Raw genomic sequence first — 26125 nt, 5'->3', positions numbered from 1 at the left:
TCAAGCCAGGAATTGTTGCCATTCAATTTATTGCTAGAGGAGGGGAGAGTTGCAAGCTTCATGTAAAGAAGGTGAGTTGAATATTTGTGAGATACCAATGCACAGAAGTAAGATAGTCACCCATAATCAGTGGGTCTTGATCTTACTGATGAAACCTCAAGGAAAATAAATCAGAAACTGTTTTTCTCAATGTTTAGAATTAGACTTTTGTCATTCCAGTTCTATTTTCCCACATTTCTCACCATAGCCTATGTCACTCACAACTTGGGAAAATTCAGCCCTCTAGTTCTCTCTCCATAGGTGCTGTTGAGTTTTACTCTCAGGTTGAACATGATAATAATCTCTGACAACTGCACACAGTTGGAATATAGATTTACTGTACTGGAGTCACGTACCTTTTTCTGGGGGAAATATTCCTGAAGGAACTGCTGAATGGAATTTCACTACTAACTTCATAAGTATCATGGTCGATCATTTCTGGCTTGTCCAGCACGCTAGCCCTGTCATCCAGATCACCTGGAAATAATCACAGTAAGCTCTAGAATTCCAGTAAACGTGTAGCCAGTCTTTCAACACAAAAGGCAGTTATATTAGAGGGAGCTGACTTTAAAGTGTGAAGTGTGAAGTGTGACTGTACTGTGAAAGCAATTTACCAATTGACATTTTACAAATAGGACATGTTTCATATTCCAGGAAGCAATGGGACTTTTACCTGAATATAGAGAACAAACTGCAAGCAGAAACAAAATTATTCAGTCAAGACATAGGCATAATTGATTGACACCATGAATATTTATATTGTGATCTTCACAGAGATTGGTTTTAAAAAGTCAAACATCAAGAGTTCACATTTTAAGACCTTTACTGTAACAAAAGACAGAAGCACTTTTGACTGAACACATCTAAGTAAGCAGTTTATACTTTAAATCACAGTCCCCCTTTCTAATGTTTTAGCACAACTGGAAAACATATTTCACACTATGCTTTAATTAGACATTTAAATCCCTCAGAATCAATCCAAAATGATACTTAACTCTTCACTACAGTTCTTTTCCTTTCTCTACCTGGTAACTTCTAACTCAAGAATTACCCTTCATGATGAGAGTATGAATGGAGATCTTAAGTGCACAAGCTCGGCAAATACCCCAGCCTCATTTACACATTTCACAAACATGGGGCTGTTAAGTTCCAAGAAGCACCAGGAGGCCGAAGCATTTAACAGCAGGATGTTCATTAAGGAGATGTTTACTCTACAGGCAGCAAGGTTAGACTAAGATATTTCCACCCAAAAAGGTCAACGATGTCAACATTGTGGCACATGATCAGACTCCTAAAGTGACAGTCCAACATACGTAGCCAAAAAGCAAATGTTGTGTATTCGGATAAGTGACAGTTTAATTGAGTTTAAATTAAATAAAGGCCTAGCAAGGTTTTCTTGCCCCACCTTACCAAACACAAGTCATTAACTACCTACCTCACCCCATGGCCTTCCTGTCATCTGATTCAAGCCTCATTCTATTGCTCACCATATCCAACACTTCCGCTCAATCCACAAGCATGACCCTGATCTACCAATTGCTTGCCATTTTAATACACTGCATTGCTCACATGGTCATATTTCTGTCCTAGGCCTGCAATGGTGTTCCACTGAAGCCAATGCAAGCTAAAGGAATAACACCTCATTTTCCTTTTAGACATTTCACAGACTTCTGGACCTATCATTAAGTTCAATAATTTCAGATCATGAACCCTGTCCTCTATTTTGTTTTCCTTGCCTTCCTAACATCGCCACCACTTTGCCACCATCTCAACTCTCCCCTCAAATACACAACACTACCCCCAATGTCTGGTTTTGCTTTCAGCAGAGCTGACCTATATTCTGACTTTAACTCCTGCTATTGTCTCCTACATTGGGCCTATCTTCACAAACATTCCCATTCCCTTTGCCTTTTGGTAGTTGATACCTGGGATCCCAATCTCCTTTGGCCTCAAACCTTTCACTGACTTTCTCTTCTGTTCCACTTGTTCTTCTCCACCATTTTCCAGCTCTCTCCATTTCAGTTCCTTAGAACACACATTTTCAAACTCAAAACGTTGTTCTCTCCTCAGATGCTCCCAGACTGACCAGATTTCTCCAGCACTTCCTGTTTTTTATTGATTCTGCATCTGCAGTATTTTGCCTTTATTGATGCTTTCAAGAACTCCAAGATGAATATTGTACAACTAAGGTCCTCTCACCCACCAAGTTCATTGACACCAACTTCCAAGGAACATGCTTTTCTGTACAAGTTTGAATTTTCTGTTTACCTTACAAGCTGCTCGTATGACCTACATCAGTAGAATTGGCAAGTTTTAGACACATCAGTTTTGTGCTATAGACTCAAGGAATTGTCAACAATGAGGACATGCTGCAAACATACTTCACAAATGATTAAGAAAGGAAATACTAGTGTCATTCAGAACAGAGCTCTGAGAGAAATGTAATCTAAGTGATAAATGATGGTTAAGAGCAGAACTGACTTGTATACTTCTTTCCACAGTTTTATCTAATATGCTTTCTAGGTTTAGGAAAAGTGGCAACAAAAATTAAAGTCTTGCATATAAAATGCCAGAGTGCGACTTCCTTTCCCTCGGTTCTTAGATATCTCTCTGCTAGAAATGCTTCAATTAATGCAAATCTGATCATTCTGCCATTAAATGAACTGCTACTCATCTGGTTTTGGATTATGATTTGGAGATGCCGGTGTTGGACTGGGGTGTACAAAGTTAAAAATCACACAACACCAGGTTATAGTCCAACAGGTTTAATTGGAAGCACACTAGCTTTCGGAGCGACGCTCCTTCATCAGGTGATAGTGGAGGGCTCCATCATAACACAGAATTTATAGCAAAAATTTGCAGTGTGATGTAACTGAAATTATACATTGAAAAATTGATTGTCTGTTAAGCCTTTCATCTTTTAGAATACAGTGATCGTTTCACTTCTTTCATGTATTAATCACAAAACCTTTTTTTAAAAGTTACATTCTTGGGTTAGCTGTTAACAATGGTGATAGTTAGATAATACGTTGAAGGTGTTAGCCCCCTGTGTTCTCTGTCTATGACCTGATGTTTAGATTGATTCTAATCTAAAAAGTGAGATAACAGAGTTTTACATAAATTCATGCAGGTTTTGAGCTCAGAGTTCTACATGAATGTATGCAGTTTTTGAGCAAAGTACAATGTAACTCTGCAAGTACAAATTCACCCCACAAAATATATGTGTGCATGTGGGTCTTTGTCTGTCTGTCTGTCTGTGTGTGTCTGTCTGGGGTGGGGGTTGTGAGTGTGAGAAAGTATGTGTGTGAGGGAGTGTGTGTGTGTATAGTGAGTGCAGAGTGTCTTAAGTCTGTGAGGGGGTGCATGTGTGAGTGTGGGAGTGTGTGTGTCTATAAGGGTGTGTGTGGGTGTCTGTGCGCGCATCTGTGTGTACTTGTGCCCGTGTGTATGTGAGAGTGTGTGTGTATAGGAATATCTGTGTGTGTGTGTAGTGCAATGGTGATCATCTGTAATGTGATATGAACCCAAGGTCCCGGTTGAGGCCCTCCTTATGGGTACCGAACTTAGCTATCAGCCTCTGCTCGGCCACTTTCCTCGTTGCCTGTCCCGAAGTCAACCTTGAAGGATGGTCACCCGAAGGTCTGAGGCTGAATGTCCTGGACCAGGGGTTGACTTCGGGACAGGCAGCAGAGGAAAGTGGCCAAGCAGAGGCGGATAGCTAAGTTCGGTACCCATAGGGAGGGCCTCAACTGGGACCTTGGATTCATGTCACATTACAGGTGACCACCATTGCACTACACACACACACACACAGATATTCCTACACACACACACACTCTCACATACACATGGACACAGTTACACACAGATGCGCGCACAGACACCCACACACACCCTTATAGACACACACATTCCCACACTCACACATGCACCCCCTCACAGACTTAAGACACTCTGCACTCACTATACACACACACACTCCCACACACACACACTTTCTCACACTCACAACCCCCACCCCAGACAGACACACACACACAGACAGACAGACAAAGACCCACATGCACACATATTTTTTGTGGGTGAATTTGTACTTGCAGAGATACATTGCACTTTGCTCAAGAACTGCATACATACATTCATGTAGAACTCTGAGCTCAAAAACTGCATGAATTTATGTAAAACTCTGTTATCTCACTTTTTAGATTAGAATCAATCTAAACATCAGGTCATAGACAGAGAACACAGGGGGCTAACACCTTCAACCTATTGTCTAGCTATCACCATTGTTAACAGCTAACCCGAGAATGCAACTTTTAAAAAAAGGTTTTATGATTTACACATGAAAGAAGTGAAGCTATCACTGTATTCTAACAGATGAAAGGCTTAACAATCAATTTTTCAATGTATAATTTCAGTTAGATCACATTGCAAATTTTTGCTATAAATTCTGTGTTATGATGGAGCCCTCCACTATCACCTGATGAAGGTGTCGCTCCGAAAGCTAGTGTGTTTCCAATTAAACCTGTTGGACCATAACCTGGTGTTGTGTGATTTTTAACTTTGGTTTTGGAATAGTTAGTTCTGTTCCCAAGTGGACTGTATAGAAATCTATAAAATGAAAATTGAATACCAAAAGTCAAATATCTGTCTTGAATGAAATAAGCCATGAAATTAAGGAGATTTCTGATAAATTTTATTTCGAACAAGTAAAACATTATGGTTGTTGAAATACTTCATCATTTAAACATCTTCAAGGAGAACGCATATCTGTAAATCCTTATCCCTGGAATTGTTCCAGTAAATCTCTTCTATAGTCTCTGAAGCCTTCTTCAAATAGTGCCGAGAATTGGATACACTGTTCCAGCTGAAGTTGAAGTGGCATTTTAATCAGGCTTCAGATAACTTTCTAGCTTTAGTGTGCTATCCCTCTGTTAGAGAGATGAAAGTCATACAGCACGGAAACAGACCCTTCAGCCCAAATTGTCCATGCCAACCAGGTTTCCTAAACCAAACTAGTCCCGTTTGCTTGTACTTGAAGCCCATATGCTTGAACTGCTTTGTTCACCTGTATTGCTCCTTCAAAGGTCTATGCACAAGCACTCTTAAGTTTCTTTATTCTTGCACTCTCTTTAAAATTACACCAATTAGTAGTTAAATTAAATTAAAAAATATTGCCTGAAACTTTTCTGCATTATATTTAAACTGCTGTGTCAATCTGTCTAGGTCCTCTTGAAGTCTGTTATTATTTTCCTTACTTTGTGTGAACCTTCAAAGTCTTGTCATCTAGAAAGTTCAAAATAGTGTCCTTTATCCAAGTCGAAATTATGATGTGCATCAAAATCAGTGACGCAGGACTGAGACCATAGTATGCCTCTCATTGACTTAAGTAATGTTTTTAAAGGTTGCCATAGCCAAAAGTGAAAGCAAGTTACAGCAGACGTACAATTCATATAACTATGAGAAGCCAGCCAGTGCACAATATACATTTTTCCAAATACACCCCATTCATAAAAAAATCTACTTGTATATTTGCAGTTCAAGGTAGCTAAGTTACCATTTATATTGTCAATAGAACAATTATCATTCATTAATAAAGCACGTGTGCTGATTCTACTAAGTCCCACTTTCATCAGTCTCTGCACATTCATTTCATCCATTATCTTGGAGTTATTCAGGTGTTAGAATGATATATGTCAAAGTTGTTGATATTAGTTTGTCTTCTATCTGTTCATTCCAGAGGAGTATTATTCACAGAGTGAGTGCTTGGTCAGAGCAAGATGCTTATTTTCCCAGATTCAACAACTGTTGAGCTGATGACTTCCTGAACAGAACAAGCTGTTGTTCCTAAATTTTGGATTCAAGTGGAAACTGCTTCTTATTCTGTGCCCAATGTCACTGCATATTGTCAGTAGTGAGCTTGGAGAATATTCACACTCTGATGACAAATTAAACAAAAACTTTGATAGATAGTTCATGGATAATGGTCTATAGCTTATTCGATCATGTCTCCGTTTGATAGACTGGATTATCCATAGTAACTTCTATTTCAGAAAAACAACTATCATTTATTCTGTGTTGATCTCTTCTGAAGCAGTGGAAATGCCAAACAGCGTCTGCAACCATTGTATCTCACAAGTGGTACCCAGAATGAATTTAGGAACTTGTTGTTTACATCCAGCTTCATTTGTTAGTAACTAACCTTCACAAGATGGGTAATAAGGACTATCATCTTGGGGAGTTGTTGAAATTTTTTTTATTGGTTAACATGGGGTTGTGAAATCTCTTTAAACTCCTTTGGATCTATGCATACCGTCAGTTTTCCAAGATTTTTCAGCAACAGCTTCATCCATTGTGTCTCCGTAACCATAAACTAACAGTTTACCCATTATAGTTAGCACTTTGAAAAATCATGATCACATATTAACTGCTTTGATCCTGCTGTGGAGATTATGAAAGTGCCAAGCAGCATGCACAATCATTTATCTCCCTTGCTAGTACTCACTCTTCACTGTTAGGATAGCAAAGATTTTTGCCTTTGCAAGTTGTGGCGAAATCCTTCCAATGATTGGAATAGGTTAGCAAGATCTCTACAGATCTTTACTGAGATCCTTTGGCTCAAAATATCCTCTTAGCTTTCCTGATTGCTTCACATCTGCTGTGCTGCTAATCCACTCTATAGGAGTTCTCACTTTCTTCTTTGTCAGCTCTTCTGTCTTGGTTGGCCTTAAGGACAGATGGCCCTATCCTTGGCACATGCTAAGTTTGTCTCACACACTCATCTGTTCCAAGATAACATGCACCAGATAAACATCTAAAACCTGTAAAAACATCTTTGTAACTTCTTCTAGGAAACTTTGAACAGTCAATGACTCGGTGGGCTGTGAAACATGGCACACCTCTTTTGCACTATTAGGGCTACCCACCTGAGGTTTATTCTTGCTTCACCTGATACAAGTGGATTTTACTTAATCTGTACTGTCTGGAATTTCAGATCTTCATTCTTCCCATTGTACTGTGTTCTCAGCTACATTTGTCTTCTTAGGATGAGTATCATTCCATTAGATAGCTTCATAATTTTAACAATCACAAACCATTTATTAGCTTTAGACCTGACAATGCCAATGAATTATGTAAGATCATAAGACATTGAAATAGAAGCAGACCATTCAGCCCATCGAGTCTGCCCTGCCACCCAATGACATTATGGCTGCTCTGACAACCCCCATCTCTACTTTCCTGTCTTTTCCCAATAACTTGTGATTTCTTTACTGATTATTTTCAATCTCAGCCTTGAATATATTTAATGACCTCAACAGCCCTCTGTAGTAAAAAAAATTCCAAAGATTCAAAACCTTCTGTAAGAAGAAATTCCTGCATATCTCTGTCTTCAATGTGTGACCCCTTATTCCGTATTATACTCTTCAGTCCTCTACCCTGTCAAGTCGCCAAAGAATCTTGGATGTTTCATTGAGGTTGCCTCTTATGCTCCAATGAGTACAGGCCCAACTTTCATAACCTATTCTCATCAGAACAGTCTCTCCATAGCTGGTATCAGCTTACCACTCTTTCCCTGGAACTACCTCTAATACCAGCATATTTTTCCTTAGATGAGGCCCAAAACTATTCACAGCATTTCGAGTGGGATCTGATTGATGCCTTGCATAGTTTTCATCATTTGTATTCCACTCCCATTGAAGTAAAGGCTAACACTCCAACTGTCTTCCTCATTACCTGCTGAACTTGAATACTAATTTTGTTAGATTAATGAATTGAGGACTCTTCTGTGCTGTAACTTTCTAAGATTTTAAGCTCTTCCAATCATCCTGCCAAAGTGCAGACCTCATAAGTTCCCATATTGTATTCCATCAGTGAATTCTTTTCCCATTTGTTAAACTTGTCTATCTGTTTCTGCAGATCTTTTGTGTCGTCCTCAACACTTACAGTCCCATCTATTTTTGGTGTCATCTGCAAACTTGGCTTTATTAACTTAGCTTATCCAAGTCATTACTATATATTGCAAATAAGTGTGGCCCCAGCACTGATCCCTGTGGACTGCACGAGTTACAGGTTGCCATCTTGAAAACGACACCCCTATCCTAACTCTCAGTCTTCGATTCGTTAGTCAATCCTCTATCCACATTAATATACTATTTCCAACACCATGGGCTCTGATCTTCTTAAATAGTCTTATGTGTGGTACTTTTCAAACCTTTTGATAATCCAAATATATTACATCCACTGCTTTATTTTTATCTACCCTGTTTGTTAACCCCTCCAAAAATTCTAGTACATTTAGCAGGACTGACTTCTTATCATGAAGCTTGATCATATAATACATTTCTACACTACTATTAAACCCATTGTAATAGAGTCTGACATTTTCCCAACAATAAACATACACTAACTTTTTTGTATGGAAAGGTTGACAGTTTTCCAATCCACTGGAACGTTTTCATAATCTAATGATTCCGAGAAATTTATAAACAATCCGTCCATTATATCTATCGTTATTTCCTGTAATGTCCCAGGATATGTCTTACCAGGTTCAGGGGACTTGTCAGTCTTTAGGACATAGAACATAGTACATAGTACATAGAACAATACAGCTCACAATAGGCCCTTCGGCCTTTGATGTTGCGCCGATCTGTATATTATTCTCAGCTCGTGCTCCTACACTATCCAATCATCATCCATGTGCTTATCTAAGGATTGTTTAAATCTCCCTAATGTGGTTCAGTTGACTACATTAGCAGGTAGGGCATTCCACACCCTTACCACTCTCTGCGTAAAGAACCTGCCTCTGACATCGGTCTTAAGTCTATCACCTCTCAATTTGTAGTTACGCTGATGTCATTATCCTAGGTAGATTAGATTCCCTACAGTGTGGAAACAGGCCCTTTGGCCCAACAAGACCACACCAACCCCCCGAAGAGTAACCCACCCCCCTCTGACTAATGCACCTGACACTACCAACAATTTAACATGGCCAATTCACCTGCCCTGCACATCTTTGGACTGTAGGAGGAAACTGGAGCACCCGGAGGAAACCCACTCAGACTCAGGGAGAACGTGCAAACTCCATTCGGAGAGTCGCCCAAGGCTGGAATTCAACCTGGGACCCTGGTGCTGTGAGGCAGCAGTGCTAACCACTGAGCCACTGTGCCACCCTGCAGTTTAGGTCCAAAAGAGGTGAGAAGACCTGCTTTAACCCTGGTGATGAATTCCTTGGAAAGTCCAAATCTTCTGTTGAAATGTGCTGCAGCAGAAACTCTGGCCAGACTTGCACAAGTTGTAGCAGACTTTAGCTCCATTAGTTTCCCTAGCACTTTTCTCCAGTGATCTATTTCTTCTCCACCTTTTCTCCCTTGAATATTTGGTAATTTTGCAGTTCTATTTATGTCTTCCATTGTGATGACTGAAGAAAATACTTATTCAAATCCTTGTCACTTCCTTGCTTTATGTTTACACGAGGCCTTGGAAATTCACTCAATTCACTGAAAATTGCTTTGGACATTGTAATTTGAACAATGTGTTTAATGGATACCAAAAACTCAAGAGAAAGCAAGTTCCAGCAGAGGAAAAAGTCACAATCCATGTCAAGCTACTTAAACGTCATTTATCCAAACAGCCTTCACCTCTTAGAAATAGTCATTCACCACACCCCATATTTTCTAGCCCTTAAACAATTCTAGTTTCATCACACTACCCGTTTTATCTCATGGACTTCAATATTATAGAAAATTCATTTAGCTAGTTAATTTGCGTAGCATCAACTGCACTGCTCTCAAACAACAGTACAATGAAGTTAGCCAAATATGATTTACAAATAACAAATCCATCCTTTAGCAGCTCTGCATGTCCAAATGCATTATTCTCTGTTGGCTTACTGTGTCTAAAAACTTTAATTGCTAGATATGTCCTTTTTGCCTTTAAACAAGGGTGCAACATTTGCAATCGTCCAGTCCTCTGAGTTCCAAGGAAGGGAACTTGGAAGATAGTGACAAGTGATTTCCCAATTTCTATCATTCCTTTCCTCAGCAGCCTCATCCTCATCCCATCCAGCACAGGGTCCTTTTTTATTTGCAACATCACAAACTCAAAATATAAATTCTCTATGTTATACTGCACTTTAGTTGCCACAGAAGAGTGACAAGTGAAGTGAGACAATGCAAAATAGCTCAGAATAAGCTCTTTTACTGAGGAAGAGTACTTCAGCACATCCAGACAGTGCAGGTTTGCTGAAACAACTCTGAACTCTCTCTAGATTTGCTGCACTAATATAGTCTACTCCTTCCTAGTCTCTATGCCCGACACAGCCCCTGGATTTGAAGTTTTTGAGTCTGATATCTCGCAGGGAGAAAACCATTTGATAGAATCATTGCAATTATTTTATTACAAAATAAAGGTGAGTCAAAAATGTCAATAAAGAAATGAAAATGGTGTCGAAATCTGTCAACACAGGATTGAAGAAGGAATTATTGTGAGAACGTGGAAGAATACATAAAGAATGCGCTGCTGTTTAATTTTGAAAAGGTTGTGATTTTGTGTCATGTGAGAATGGAGGGAAGCGTTTTAGAGTTACAGAAACATGCTTCCCTATCCAAACCCAGCAGCATTCCACCCATTTCCAGCCTTGACTGAGGTTGGAAGGTGAGCAACTGATTCACCAATCTCAGGAAGGGGAGTTGGTATTTTCAACAGCATGAGAAGAAAATTGTCAGCTTTATTGGCACACTTGATTTGAAGTGTGGGCAAGATTCCCCATGTTTAAGGGAATACCTTTGAGGTCTGAGTGTGTCCAGAACTGTCTCCTGGATCCAGGAGCTTTCCTAAAGTAGTGAGTAAGCCTAGCCCTTCCCACATGTGACCATCACCCGGCAGCCTCCAGATCAGATAAGAATGACAGATTTGTTTCTCTGCCAAACCTCTGCTTGAATGTGTTTATTCATTACTTTACTAAATCCTCCCAGTGCCACATTTATATATGTATGGACACTATGTGAATTAAAGGACATAGCGACTGTGCAGGAACATGGAATTGAGTCAGGTACTCACTTTAGATTTATTAATTAACTTAATTGACAAAATTTCAATTAACCAGATAGTCTAGTTATGGTGTTAATAAGATGCTTTATGAGCATGCTGTTTGGAAATAAATGTATAAAATTTACAAACACAAATCTAATATTGATCCAGTGTTTCTAACTAAATTAGGTGTGTCCACTCAGTCTTATTCTGAAATCAAAACACAATGGTTCAAAAAGTGACAAGCACTCTTCAAATTCTCCTGTCATATTGGTACTGAATTACATGGAGGAAGTGCATAATAGGATTGTACATATCAGTTGTTTACTTTGTGGGATGAGAGAATAGTCTATTGTAGGCACCTTCCCGGGAGGTTCTGTCAGTATAAGGTTACAATATGAGCTAACTGATATACTTGTTCGTAAATTTGTTTGTTTTGTAATTACAATAAAGATCATGAGACATTAAGTGATTGAGCCAACTTTAGCATAAAGAATTTTGGCATTTTAGTTTATCCACATGGATTAATGGATTCCATCAAAGTCATAAGCTCTGAAGATATGCATAAATGAGAAAGATCTTTTAACTATTCTTAACCATCTATCCAGGACAACTCTACACAGCCCTAATAATGCAGTGAATCACTTCATTAAGGATCCCAGGGATTTTTTTCCACCAATTTGTATAATAGCCCATTTCAGGTGTTGGTCAGTGCCTGCTTGAAAAACCACTCCCTGATACCAATTTTAAATTTATCTTTGAGTTTGGAAGAATGAGGAGGTTATCTCATAGAAACATATAAAATCCTGATGGGCTTGGACAGGTTAGATGCAGGAAGAGTATTCCCGATGGTGGGGAAATCCAGAACTAGGGGTCACTCTCTAAGAATAAGGGGTAAGCCACTCAGGACAGAGATAAGGAAGAATTTCTTCACTCAGAGGGTTGCGAACCTATAGAATTCTCTACTACAGACAGCTGGTGAGGTCAGTTTGTTAAATATATTCAAGAGGGAGCTGGGCATAGCTCATGCAGCTGAAGGGATTTAGGGGTTTGGAGAGAAAGCGAAAGTGGAATGCTGACATTGCATGATGAGCCATGATCATACTGAATGGTGGTGCAGGCCTGAAGGGCTGAATGGCCTACTTTTACACCTATTCTCTACGTATCAACGTTTCACCTGGAATCTGTGCTCTACTGTATGGCCATACAGTAGTTCAAATTAAAGAGTAATTAAACAGAACTAGTGAGCCATGGTTTAATTGTATTGTTAAGATTCTAGTGCGACTCCAGAAGCCTGGACATAAATATTCAGACTGGATTAGTGGTGCTGGAAGAGCACAGCAGTTCAGGCAGCATCCAACGAGCAGCGAAATCAACATTTCGGGCAAAAGCCCTTCATCAGGAATAAAAGCTTTTATTCCTGATGAAGGGCTTTTGCCCGAAACGTTGATTTCGCTGCTCGTTGGATGCTGCCTGAACTGCTGTGCTCTTCCAGCACCACTAATCCAGTATTTGATTTTCAGCATCTGCAGTCATTGTTTTTACCTTATATACATTCAGACTGACATTCGAGTGTGGTACTGATGAAACGTCATGTTTTTTGACAAAACATTGAGGTAGAAGAAAGTGCAGAGGAGTAACCTGGTCAATATTTGACTTTCACTCAACAGATGATCTGTCTGTTATCATTGCTGTTTGTAAGACTTCCATATATGCAAATCAGCTGCTGTGCTTCTTACATTATAACAACCTTTTTACTTCAGATACATTTCTGCAGCTGCAAAGTGCTTTGGAATGTCCAGAAAGGCAGAAATACTTTCTTTTTCCTTTCTTTCCCACTAATTCAGACCTCTAACCCTGGAGCCTAGATTTACCCTGTGGGCTTCAGAACCCCACCATTGGATTTAAATAGAGGTCAGAAGCCTACACTGTGATTTTCCAAAAGTAGCCAATTAATAGCTAAAGAGAGGACTTCAGACCTAGGAGGAGAAGGCAATTCAGCCCTTGAGCGTGCTCCACTATTTAATATGATCATGGCTGCTCTCATCTCAACCTGACGTCCATTCTCCTGCCTGCTCCCCATAACCCTTTAACCAATTACTACTTAATAATCTGTCTATCTGTTCCCTCTGTAGCAAGTTCCCAACTTCTCTCCCTGTTTTCCTTTTAAAAAAAAATCAGTCTGCCAATCAAATGTTTCTTTTTAAAAAGGTAGTTAAATGATCCTAAAAGTACAACTCCAAAGCACGACTAAAACAAAATACAGCTTTAAATCACTAAAAACAAAAGCAGTTTTCTAAGTTGAAAAGCCTTACCTATGTTCAGAGGTCAGTTCCACCATTTTCTTTTTTCCAAATTGGTGTGAAAATAAGAAAAAACCTATATGATGTCATTGCTCCTTATTTGGTGCACCACCTACAAACAAAAATCTACAACTGCAAGCCAGCAATTCTAAAACATGCAAACCTGCAGTTCTTAGAAAGAAAGTTTTAAAGTGGCCAAGGCCAGTAACAGAGCAGCAACAAGGGAAAAAATAGTAATAGAAGCAAACAAGGAAAAGATAAAAGGAGAAAAATGCAAAACCAATAAAGTAAATTTTAAAAAACTGCACTTCTATTTTACTTTAGTTGTGTGTAAATTGTTGGAGGCGATTATAAAAGATAGGATTTATGGACATGTAGAGAGTCAAAAATTGATTAAGGATAGTCAGCATGGTTTTGTGCAAGGAAAATCATGTTTCACAAACTTGATCGAGTTTTTTGAGGAATTTACCTAAAATATTGATGATGCCAGAGCAGTAGACATTGTTTATTTGGATTTTAGTAAAGCCTTTGACAAGATTCGGCATGGTAGACTAATTAGTAAAGTTAGGTCACATGGGATTCAGGGTAAACTTGCCAGTTGGATACATAATTGGCTTAATGGCAGGAAACAGAGTAATAGTGGAGGGTTGCTTTTTGGACTGGAGGCCTGTCACCAGCGGTGTTCCACAGGGACTGGTTCTGGGTCCTCTTTTGATTGTCATTGATATAAATGATTTGGATGAAACTATCAAAGGCATAGTTAGTAAGTTTGTGGATGACACCAAAATTGGTGACATAGTAGATAGTGAATAAGGTTTTCTAAGATTACAAAGGCGTCTTGATCAATTGGATCAATGGGCTTAAAAATGGTAGATGGAGTTCAATCTGGATAAATGTGAGGGACAACAAACAAGGCAGGGCTTATACAATTAATGGTAGGATCTTGGGTAATATTTTAGAACAGAGGGACTTAGGGGTGCAGGTACATAATTCTTTGAAGTTCGCGTCACATACATACTGGGTGGGTAAAAAGCCATTTGGCATGCTTGCCTTCCTTGCTCAGTCCTATGAGCATAGGAGTTGGGAGTGATGTTGAGATTAGTGAGGCCTCTTCTGGAATACTGTGTACAGTTCTGGTCACCCAGTTATAGGAAGGATATTATCAAGCTGGGGAGAGTTCAGAAGAGATTTAACAGGATGTTGCCAGGTATGGAGGGTTTGAGTTATAAGGAAAGATTGGATAGGCTGGACCTTTTTCAATAGAACGTAGGAGGTTGAGAGGCAACCTGATAAAAGTTTATAAAATAATGAGAGGTAGAGTTAATGGTAATTGTCTTTTCCCTAGGATGGGGGATTTCAAGACAAGGGTGCACACTTTTAAGATGAGGGGAGAGACAGTTTTTTTTTACACAGAGGGTGGTTGACATGTGGAATGAACTTCCTGAGAAAGTAGTGGATGTGGGTACAATTAAAATGTTTAAAAAATATTTGGGTAAATGCATGAATAGGAAAGGGTTGGAGGGATATGGGCCAGAAGCAGGCTAGTAGGACTAGTTTAGTTTGAGATTATGTTTGGCATGGGCTGTTTGGACCAAAGGATCTGTTTCCTGCTGTATGACAGTATGAGTTTAAGCAAAGAGCAGCAAAGAAAATTGAAGGCCAGCACTTAATTCTGGACTGGGTGTCCAGCGATGCCTTTACTGAATTACAACTGTACAGACAACGTATGTAGTTATATTTCACAGATCAAGTGAGAGATAATCCTGATAAGAGAATACACAGCTAGTCTTTCCATTGATGACCAAAACGATCCAGGGAAGGTTTGGAAAATTGACAAACAATAGGGCAAGGTAAGAATTATCTTCAGGATTAATAGACTCCAACTCATATTGCACAAATACAAACTCCAAGAGTCTGCTGTCTAGTTTGTCAGAAAATGCCACACAAAAGGACATGCGTGAAACTTTTCGGAAGAAGAATTTTAGGGGGCTCACTAAGTCGGCTCACCTTTGTACCAATTAAACCATTGGTGAATAAAACTGACCACATACATTACTTGAGGATGGACACAAATATGAAGCTATAGGGATGGCCAACAATAATTCAGTGCAACCAACACTATTGCTCCAGCCAGCAGGGTGCACCAAACCAACAAAATCTGCAGCAGGTGCAGTTTATTGCACCTATTCAAAAGCTGTCCACCTTCTCTTTTATGTAGCACCAAGGCCCCTGTATGTGCAGGAAATCTGGATGGAAAGGTCTCGCCAGAACCCATCACAAAAAAAACAGATGTGACCAACAAGGCAGTACAATACCACAGCACTGGCAGCAAGTGCTAACAATGTGCAAAAACACTAAAGTATCAATGAGTTTCAACCAAGAGAAAAGTAAATTTCAGAAGATGACCAAGTTTACTACATTTTTAATCATATTTATGATATGAAGTGATCAGAAAGTTTTACAATCACCTGTTATTAAAAGGAAGGACAATACATGCTAAAAGCTAAAACTGACATGCGAGTTGGTGTCAACATATTACTACTGCACATCCTGAAAGGCACATACCTCAGCAAATATTGCTGTATGGTACAGCTTCTGAGAGAGACTGTCTCACAGGGTGTAATAGATCATGGATTCAATGCCTTGGCATAACCGCAATGCAGTGGTAATTCACAAGCTCACCTCGGCTTCCAGAAATCCACTTGATAGATACCAATGGTCCAGAAGTCACAGACTAACAGAATGCTCTGATCTCAGTTAAACTCCCGTTTAGATTTGATGCAATCAACTATTTTAAGAATGACACAGAGTTGCATCCTGCCACCTTATTTATTGATCCTCAAAGCAAGTACAATTGGAACTGAACAAGATGGAGCAAAATGGGTATAATTCAGATGGTCAACTACTATATAACTTAGTATGGCTCCATTACATGTATTTTAATGAAAGGCAACTACTGCTTGATTTGTAATTGAATGCATTTATCCAAATTTTTGTCAATTCTGCATTAAAAAGTGTGTCCCATCATTTAACATGTTGTTTATGTTGCTTATTATCAGTATGAATATTTATCTTCTAGGCCTTACCTAATGCACCTTTGTTTTCTATGAATAAACCTCTTTCTTCATTTTTCTTCTTTTTCAGCTTAATACCAATAAACACCCTTTTCCTGGAGAAACAAACAAAACACATACATTTTGAATGAACAGTTAACCTTCTTGAAACAAATGAGAAGGCAACTAATAAACTCCATCCCATGAATATGTTAGCACCTCAATTATTGGTTGCTTAGCTCCACATTAATGATAATCCAATAGACAGCCTATAAAAATGTCTTCACATGGATCTCCCTCCCTCCCTCCCTGTTCCTCAGTGAGCGAGAAGTCCATCAGAAGAATATATTTTTTATTCATTTACAGGATGAGAGCATCACCAGCTAGGCCAGTATTTATTGCCCAGAGGGTAATTAAGAGTCAACCACACTGGGTCTGGAGTCTCATGCAGGCCAGACCAGGTAAGGATGGCACTTTCTTTCCCCAACAGGTGAACAAGATGGATTTATCCCCACAATCAGCGGTGGATTCATGGTCATCATTAGACTCTTGATTCCAGACTCTTTTTATTGAATTCAAATTCTACCATCTGTTAAGGCAGGATTTGAATACAGGTCCCCAGAACATTACCTGGGTACCTGGATTAATAGTCCAGCAATAATACCACTAGGTAGTCAGCGTCCCCATGTTATATTGATCCTTTTCTGTATTGTTCTTTCATTTTATTAGTATACACAAAAGAGGCTGAAAATCATTAAATACAGAACTACTGACACATCTTTCAAAATGCTGTGATCATGGTGGCAGCTCTTGTGCTAACATTACCAGTGACAACCACATCCAATGATAGAATGAAGAGGCAGCAAGAGCATTCAACACAGAGAGCAGCCTTCCCAGTTCTCAGAAGGAGACAGAGAGAGCGCAGAGTGTTTGGACTGAAACAAATTCTATGAAAATGCTTTTAGTAAGCACCATCTAAAGTACAGTTATTTATTGAGCAGCTTAAATCTTTTTGAATACATTTAGAAAAATATTATATCAATTCATGCGCTCAATTGTACAAATTAACTAAATTACAGTAAAAGCTGTTGCCAACAATGGGGAAAATGGCCAAACAAAACTGTATTGTCCATTAAACACAATTTCAATAAGATCATGAATTGTGGTTTTGGATTATCAGGTTTAGATTGTTTTAAGTTAAACAACAAATAAGTGATCAGGAAACAGTGTATGATTCAAAATATGAGAGTGTACAAATGATTTATAAAGCATGGTTACTCCTCCTAAAAATTGAATAAGGGATTTCTCCAATTGTGCTTCTTTAAACTAAAGCATTCACAGCTTTGCTTTATGAATAAACATAAACCTTAAATGTCTCTTAAAATTGTCACAAATATTTTACCACTGGGTTTATATAAATGTGCTTGAAGAATTTTCAATAGGATTTAAACATTCAAGAGCTAGCTGAACGAACAGTCCTTCAAGTTGGCTTTGTGTTTTACTGAGTGATTTCAATGTCTTAGTGGTTGAATTGGCTGCGTGGTCAATAAAGATTAGGTAGGTTGTGTATTAGTTACTAGTCTACTTAACAAAATGAACAAGTGGGTCTGTCCTGTGGTAACTCTAAGCACATAAGTTTTGTGTCAAATATAGTGGGACACAGTTTCATTGTCCCTCAAAGAAGCAAAAAAGAATTAAGAATGTCTATTTAAATAAACTACCCAAATGTATATACCTCTTAGAAACGTATTTTGAATTTGGCTGTTATACAGAGGGAGAGAAAGAAAGTTAGATAAAATATATAATATTTTGTATAACTTCAGAATTAAAATTTCCATTAGAGTTGATTGGGATGGAGACTGTTTGATATTCACATTATACAATGTGTAACTGTATATGTATTGAAAAATATGTTATGTATTCAGGCAAAATATACATTAAAACTATAAAAATATAACATTTACTTGCACATTATTATCAACTTTTGCAATACATTTAGAATGAGACAAAGAGTTGCGATTCTTGGTATAAGTGCAAACACATTTCTACACTTCTACATGGCCTCTTTCATGGCTCCCACCACCTCTTTGGCAAATATATCTACGGTGGATATTAACTCATTAATGGGTCCATTTTCACTATAATACAAAGCTTATTTTCTTTAACAAATAGAACCAAATATATTGAATCTGCTTATTGTCATAACACAAGTGCTTCCATAAATTCCAATCTAATTACATTTTTCAAAAATGCTGTTCTTTTGACCATTAAGATTATTTCACTTTAATCCTTACATTGAAAGATCAGCTAAAAGTAATTAACATGTTTACTTTAAAAATAGACAAAAACAATATTTAGAAAATGTTCCAAATTTATTTTCATATTGGTTTTCTCAAAGTTAAGAAAATTCTCCTTATGAACATATTAATGCATTTTTTGAGTCGCAACCTGATGTAAGTTCATTTGAAACTAACACTAGTTTAAATTAAATACATTTGTCATTTGCATAAACAGAAAACAATATTTTTACTTACTTTTGTGGGGTGCTAGGCTCCATCTCGGATTCTGTTGGCTTCAGAGGCTACAATATGAGCTTTCTTTATACAAATGTACTTTGTTTTTCAAAAGTAGTTCCAGAATGTAAAGTTCATGTAACTAACCAGATCAGTTTCTGTTTGAGTACTGATGAGCAATCATTATAAAAGAGGGAAGTATGTGTGTTTGTGATTGGTCTTTCCCACAATAAGCAAATTGGTCACATGGAAATGATTTTCCAGGTAAGTCGTAAAATTGGACAGAAGAAATCAGACTGGAATATTCTAATTATTAATGTCCCTTTTCATAGTGGCATGAACTAGAATCCTGACTGCCTCATGTACGGTGAGGAGTGTTACAATCTAGAGGAATGAAATGTAAATTTTACTTGAAAAATTTCCAGTTGAGCATGAAGAGGGAAACGATACAAATACTTGGAAAAAAAGCAAAAAAGCAAAAAAAAGGAATGAATGAGAATATGTAGTTCATCCTTTTAGAACTTAAATATTCACTTTTGTGATGTAAAATTCTTTCATTGAATAATTGGTAAATAACCCATCTTATTTTCTGCTACTTAATGAAAGGTCCAGACAAGAAGTCAAATTCTGTGATTATCCATCCAATCTTTCATTCTCTCAAGGACATATGGGAGGAGTAGTGATAGGGAAGTCTTAATGTAGAAGACTCATATTCCCTGGAACAACTATTTGCATCGTAGATAGGATAAGTATACCCCAAGGGTGCCTGACAGCTGGGGCAAAAGTGTCAAGAGTGTGGTGCTGGAAAAGCACAGCAGGTCAGGCAGCGTCCGAAGAGCAGCAGAATCGACATTTCGGGTATAAGCCCTTCGTTAGGAATCCGATTCCTGGTGAAGGACTTATGCCCAAAACGTAGATTCTCCTGCCCCTCAGATGCTGCCTGAGCTGCTGGGCTTTTCCAGCACCACACTCTCGATTCTGATCTCCAGGATCTGCAGTCCTCACTTTCTCCTAGCTGGAACAAAACCAAGATCCACTGAGCTTGTGATGAGGCAGTTCCCTTCATGTTTCCTCCCTTGGATGTTACTCAGCATGAGAGGAACTTTTAGTCTGGAGAGAAAATTGTCTCTATGTTCTGGGATGAAAGATATTAGTATCTTCTGATCAAGGCAAACAACACAAAGGTCAGAGTGCCTCAGATTGTTCTGTTGTTGGTGTGGGGGTGGGGCCTTCACAGAGATCTTTGTATCCTCTTTAGTCTCAGGCAAGGTACCAGAAGATTGGTGAATAGCCAATGTGTTCCTTTGTTTAAGAAAGGAAACAGGTATAATCCTGGAAATTATGGGCTAGTGAATTTTACATCAGTAGAAGGAAAATTATAAGGAAGATTCTTCGGGTTAGGATTTACTCGCATTTGGGAAAGAATGGACTTATTCGGGATAATGCTGAGGTGCCAGTGTTGGACCGGGGTGAGTAAACTTGTTGGACTATAACCTGGTGTCGTGTGATTTTTGACTTTATTAGGAATAGTTAACATGGCTTTATGAAGGGGAGGTCTTGCCTCACAAATTTGATTAAGTTCTTTTGAGGAAGTGACAAAGATGATTGATGAGGGTAGGGCAGTGAATGTGGTCAGTGAACATACTTAAATGATTTGGATGAAAATGTACGTGAAGTGATTAGAAAGTGTCCAACTGACATGAAAATTTGTGGATTGTGAGGAATGTGGTCAAAGGATACACCAGGATATATCTCAATTGGAATGTTGGGCAAAAAAATGGTCAATGGAGTTTAATCCAAACAAGTATAATGTGATGCTTTTTGGGAGGTCAAATGTAAGGGGAAACTATACAGTAAATGGCAGGACCCTTTGGAGCACTGATATACAGAGAGAACTTGGGGTTCAAATCCATAGCTCCCTGAAAGTATCAATACAAGTTTTTTTTATTCATTTGGAGAATGTGAGCATCACTGGCTGGCCAGCATTCATTGACCATCCTTAATTACCCAACCACATTGCTATGGGTCTGGAGCCAAAAGGATGGCAGTTTCCTTTCCTAAAGGAAATAGTTGACCAGGTGGGTTTTCCCTGACAATCAGCAATGTCTTCATTGTCATCATTAGATTTTAATTCCATATTTTTATTGAATTCAAATCCACAATTTACCATGATGGGATTCAACCCAGATTAACTGGGCCTAATTATTAAAAGTCTAGCAATAATACAAGTAAGACAATAAGGTGGTAAAGATATATGCATGATTTTCTTAATCACTCGGGGCATTGAACATTAAAGTTTTTAAGTCATGTTGCAGCTGTATAAAACTTTTGTAGGCCACATTTGGACTATTGTGTCACCATACTATAGGAAAGGTGTCGAAGCTTTGGAGAGAGTGCAGCAGACGTTTACTAGGATCTTAGATACTAGGATTGAAGTATCTTAGCTATAAAGAGAGGTTGGACAAAGATGGATTGTTTTTGCTAGAGGTAAGGCTGGGGGGGTGATCTGATAGAAGTATGTAAAACTATGAGAGGCATGGATAGGGTGACTAGTTGGAGTCCTTTTCCCAGGATGAAAATATCAAGCACTGGGGGGCATAGGTTTAAAGTGAGTTTGAAAGACACTTACACAGAGCTCATTTCTCTTTGATGTAACACAAAGGACGGTAGATGGCTGGAATGTGCTGCCAACAGAGTGGAAGAAACAGGGTGATTAGCAATGTTTAAGAGGCATTTAGACAGATACAGGAACAGGCAGAAATTAGACAGATATAGTCCATGTGCAGGCAAATAGGATTAGTTTAGAATGATATCATGGTTGGCCCAGAGGTGGTAGGCAAAAGGGCCTGCTCCTGTGCTGTACTGTTCTGCTTTATGTTCAATGAGTGGATGGTCCAGAAAAGTAGACAGCTGGCTGTGTTCCCTCCCACCTCATTAAGCCACCTATATGAGGTAAGTAGAGCCTAGTTTGAACACATGGTTAATCTCCAAGACAACCCCAGGCCACACAATGGCATGGAGGGCTGAGGTAACATCTATTACTTTCTCGAAACTCTGTGTTATGAATATTTTGCAATCTATTGCCATCCCTGCAATAGTACTGAGATAGCCCTGACCAAAATCTCAGATGTTGCCCTCATAGGCATCATTCCTCATATTCTCTTTAGCTTTTAGTGCTGCCAACCACTCTATTCTCTTCCAATGTCTTTCTTCAGTTGTCCATCTCAGTGTAATTACCACTTACCCAAACATGGTCATACTCATTTTTTATATTCAATCCCAACACAGGTATCTCTGGAGTATGCAAGGCTCTCTTCTTTGACCAAGCTTTTGGTCACTTCCAACTTTCTCCTTCTTTAGCTTAGTGTTCAATTTAGCCTGATAACGCTTGCTTAAGATACTTTTTATGTGGTAATGATACTATATAAATGTAAGCTGTTATTGTTGTGACGAGCAAAAACCAACCAACAAAAAATACTTATCCATCCCCTTTCTTTGTTGGGATTGGTGCTGAAGGAGATTTCTTCTTTGAAAGATCTTAATTGCTTCTTATTCCAAATTCCAATTGATACCAGTTTAAACTATTAACTAAGTAATCAAATGTATCCTGTATAAACGTATGCATGGAGAATCACATGATCTTGGCACAATCATATTGTTAAGGCCCCACTTTACATCTGTTAATAAACCAGCCCTTAGTAAACATGCATCGAAAATACATAGAAAGTTGGATGAATATCACAGGTCTTCTGACAATGTTTACGTAAGCAGTGTAAAATCAACTTAGAGAGAACACTGAATAGTAATAAATAGCATAGAACATAGAACATAGAACATAGAACAATACAGCGCAGTACAGGCCCTTCGGCCCTCGATGTTGCGCCGATCAAAGCCCACCTAACCTACACTAACCCACTATCCTCCATATACCTATCCAATGCCCGCTTAAATACCCATAAAGAGGGAGAGTCCACTACTGCTACTGGCAGGGCATTCCATGATCTTACGACTCGCTGAGTGAAGAACCTACCCCTAACATCAGTCCTATATCTACCCCCCCTTAATTTAAAGCTATGCCCCCTTGTAATAGCTGACTCCATACGCGGAAAAAGGTTCTCACTGTCAACCCTATCTAACCCCCTAATCATCTTGTACACCTCTATCAAATCACCCCTAAACCTTCTTTTCTCCAAAGAAAACAACCCCAAGTGCCTCAGCCTTTCCTCATAGGATCTTCCTACCATACCAGGCAACATCCTGGTAAACCTCCTCTGCACCCGTTCCAGTGCCTCCACATCCTTCCTATAGTATGGCGACCAAAACTGCACACAATATTCCAGAAGCGGCCGCACCAGAGTCTTATACAACTGCAGCATGACCTCAGGACTCCGGAACTCAATTCCTCTACCAATAAAAGCCAGTACGCCATATGCCTTCTTCACTGCACTATTTACCTGGGTGGCAACTTTCAGAGATCTGTGTACATGGACACCAAGATCCCTCTGCTCTTCCACACTACCAAGTAGTCTACCATTAGCCCAGTAATCCATCTTTTTATTACTCTTACCAAAGTGAATCACTTCACACTTAGCTACATTGAACTCCATTTGCCACCTTTCTGCCCAGCTCTGCAGCTTCTCTATATCCCGCTGTAACCTGCCATATCCTTCCTCACTGTCTACAACTCCTCCGACTTTCGTATCATCCGCAAACTTGCTCACCCAACCTTCTAACCCTTCCTCCAGGTCATTTATAAAAATGACAAACAGCAATGGTCCCAAAACAGATCCTTGCGGAACACCACTAGTGACGGCACTCCAAGATGAATCTTTGCCATCAACTACTACCCTCTGTCTTCTTCCAGAGACATTGTTCCTTAAAATTTCTATGGAGAAAATTAGACATATTTTCTTAATAAGCTTTACTGTCAACTTAAATTCCCAAGCATATCAATTCAACTATTCATGAATATGCTACAAGCAGGATAGAGCATTTGAACAGGATTTTGAATATACAGTGACTTGGATTAATAGATAAAAGACTCAAAATTAATCTAATGGATTACTCATCACCCTTGCTGATTCCAGCTATCTGGGACCAAACGCTGAGTTGCTTAATTCATAGCCGATTATCGCAAACATTGAAAGATTTTTTGAGCAAGAGCACATGTAGGGTCTCATCAGAAGAATGTATAATCTCCTGATGGGTACCTTCAGAAAGCCGACATTTTCAGGTTCAGATGTTATCTGTATATGGTTGCCAAATGCTGACACCAAACATGTGCTTGGTTAAAGCTCATCATTTGTGCAAAACTGTGGGAATCAATCCTGGATGGATCAGGCAGAACCTAGCATTGGGCTGTGGTAATTTGTCGAGTCAAGTAGAGCTCACCCATTCCTTCTGGCCCACAAAACCTTGGCCCCCAAGTACTTTTCCATTTCCAGAGCAGCCATTAAGAACTATCTGTTTATTCAACTGATTGTACCAACAAACTACAAATACAGAGTGACAACAGCACCAGGACCCTGACCTGTAAATACAAGCAGGCTCCTACCAGAAACAGGAGGCATATGGTTAAAACATTCACAAAAGCACCACATGGCTCTCAGATGTTCCACACTCCATAATCTGCAACAATCAGCTCCCAACTTTCAGGTCTAGTCATCGACCCTATCCCTAACTCTAACACTAATCACCCCAACCATAATCCTATCACATTACACAGTCTGGCTGAAGAGAAAAAGTTTCGATGTAGTTTGACTGATTTATACAAACCAACTGTGAAATAATTCCACAAAGGCCAGTATCCTGTCACCAAGTCACCCTTTATTTATATGTGCATAGTAGTTGACACTGGTCTGGCTTCTCAGAGGCAGCTCTGAGAGTGAACAGAATCCCAGACACTCCTTTTTATATTTGTCAGCTAGGGCTCCCTGACTGGACCAGGGTAAGAGCCCCAATCAGGGAACACATATTCTATGAGGTCCACCTGGCTAACCTTGTTACAATCACTACAAACTGCAGTTTTAATAAACACCATTAGTGACAATATTTGATTTACAAGGATGTTGCCAGTGTTGGAAGGTTTGAGCAAAGGGAGAGGCTGAATAGACTGGGGCTATTCTCTCTGGAGCATTAGAGGATGAGGGGTGAACTTATAGAGGTTTATAAAATCATGAAGGCATGGATAGGCTGATCAGCTAAGGTATTTTCCCAAGGATAGGGGAATCCAAAACTAGAAAGTGTCGGTTTAAGGTGAGAGGGGCAAGATTTAAAAGGGACGTAAGGGGCAACCTTTTCATGCAGAGGGTGGTGCATGTATGGAATGAGCTGCCAGAGGAAGTGGTGGAGGCTGGTACAATGACAACATTTAAAAGACATCTGGATGGGTGTATGAATACGAAGGGTTGAGGGGGATATGGGCCAAGTGTTGGCAAATGGGACTAGATTAATTTGGGATATCTGGTCGACATGGATGAGTTGATCTGAAGGGTTTGTTTCCTGTTGTACATCTCTATGACTCTATGACTCTATTTTCAATAGAAGGATTGCATTAAGCAGCATCATCTTGTACACAAACTAGAAAAAGATTCCAATCACTTCTGGCAGTGCCATTGTAATGCTGGGCGTGTCATCATGCAGAGAAGATTTTCAGATACAGAGAGCAAAATTAATAAATTTCAAAAGTTGCTGGTGACTCAATGTTAAAAGCACCAACTGGTTCACTGAAGCCCTCATGTTCCATGTCTACTATGTTCTGAATTTGTTAATCCCAGTGGTAACATTTGTCAGTTAACGCACCTCCCAAAATTTGTTGTAATGTTTATTACTGCTTTGCCAACTTTTTAATGCACACAACTCACAAAGATAGAAGGAAGAGAAAATAAAATGTTTTTATTCATGCATCCACATTTTTCTGTTCTGTCAGTGTGATGTGTGTCGTAGTCACAGAGCCCAAAATGAGAAAATGTATGAGACCAGTTTCCATTTTTTTATATTCCTAAAGCCTTACAGGAATCACAAGTTGAAATTTTTGTTGACAGTTGCCTTGCATGCTAGACCTGCAGCAAGTGCGAAGTGAGTCAACCTAAGAGACTAACTCACCTTGGCCTGGTTCTCACGAACATCTTTGTTGTAGCCAAAACAAGACTCAGCTCAAAGAGAAAATGCCCCAGCAACTGGAGTCATG

The 26125-nt window shown here is 39.1% G+C and overlaps 1 protein-coding gene and 1 long non-coding RNA gene across 2 annotated transcripts in view; both read right to left on the bottom strand.

Annotated features, from left to right (window-relative positions):
- fer1l6 (fer-1 like family member 6) overlaps nucleotides 1-466 on the bottom strand; it is a gene marked incomplete at its 5' end in the record, with an annotated part of 129348 nt that extends 128882 nt beyond the window's left edge. The window contains one exon of the mRNA XM_072569593.1: nucleotides 396-466. Within this exon, the coding sequence (XP_072425694.1) occupies nucleotides 396-466 (71 nt within the window). The remainder of the gene's footprint in view (nucleotides 1-395) is intronic.
- On the bottom strand, nucleotides 467-26125 carry LOC140477226 (uncharacterized). The gene is made up of 3 exons (XR_011960679.1): nucleotides 26041-26125; nucleotides 16457-16539; nucleotides 467-516 (listed from the first exon to the last, which is right to left on the bottom strand). It is a non-coding gene; the product is annotated as an uncharacterized lncRNA (long non-coding RNA).

Source organism: Chiloscyllium punctatum, chromosome 5 (assembly GCF_047496795.1).
Source record: "Chiloscyllium punctatum isolate Juve2018m chromosome 5, sChiPun1.3, whole genome shotgun sequence".
Classification (NCBI taxonomy): Eukaryota; Metazoa; Chordata; class Chondrichthyes; order Orectolobiformes; family Hemiscylliidae; genus Chiloscyllium; species Chiloscyllium punctatum.
The sequence above is the reverse complement of the archived record's forward strand: the minus strand, read 5'-3'. Positions and strand labels throughout refer to the sequence as shown.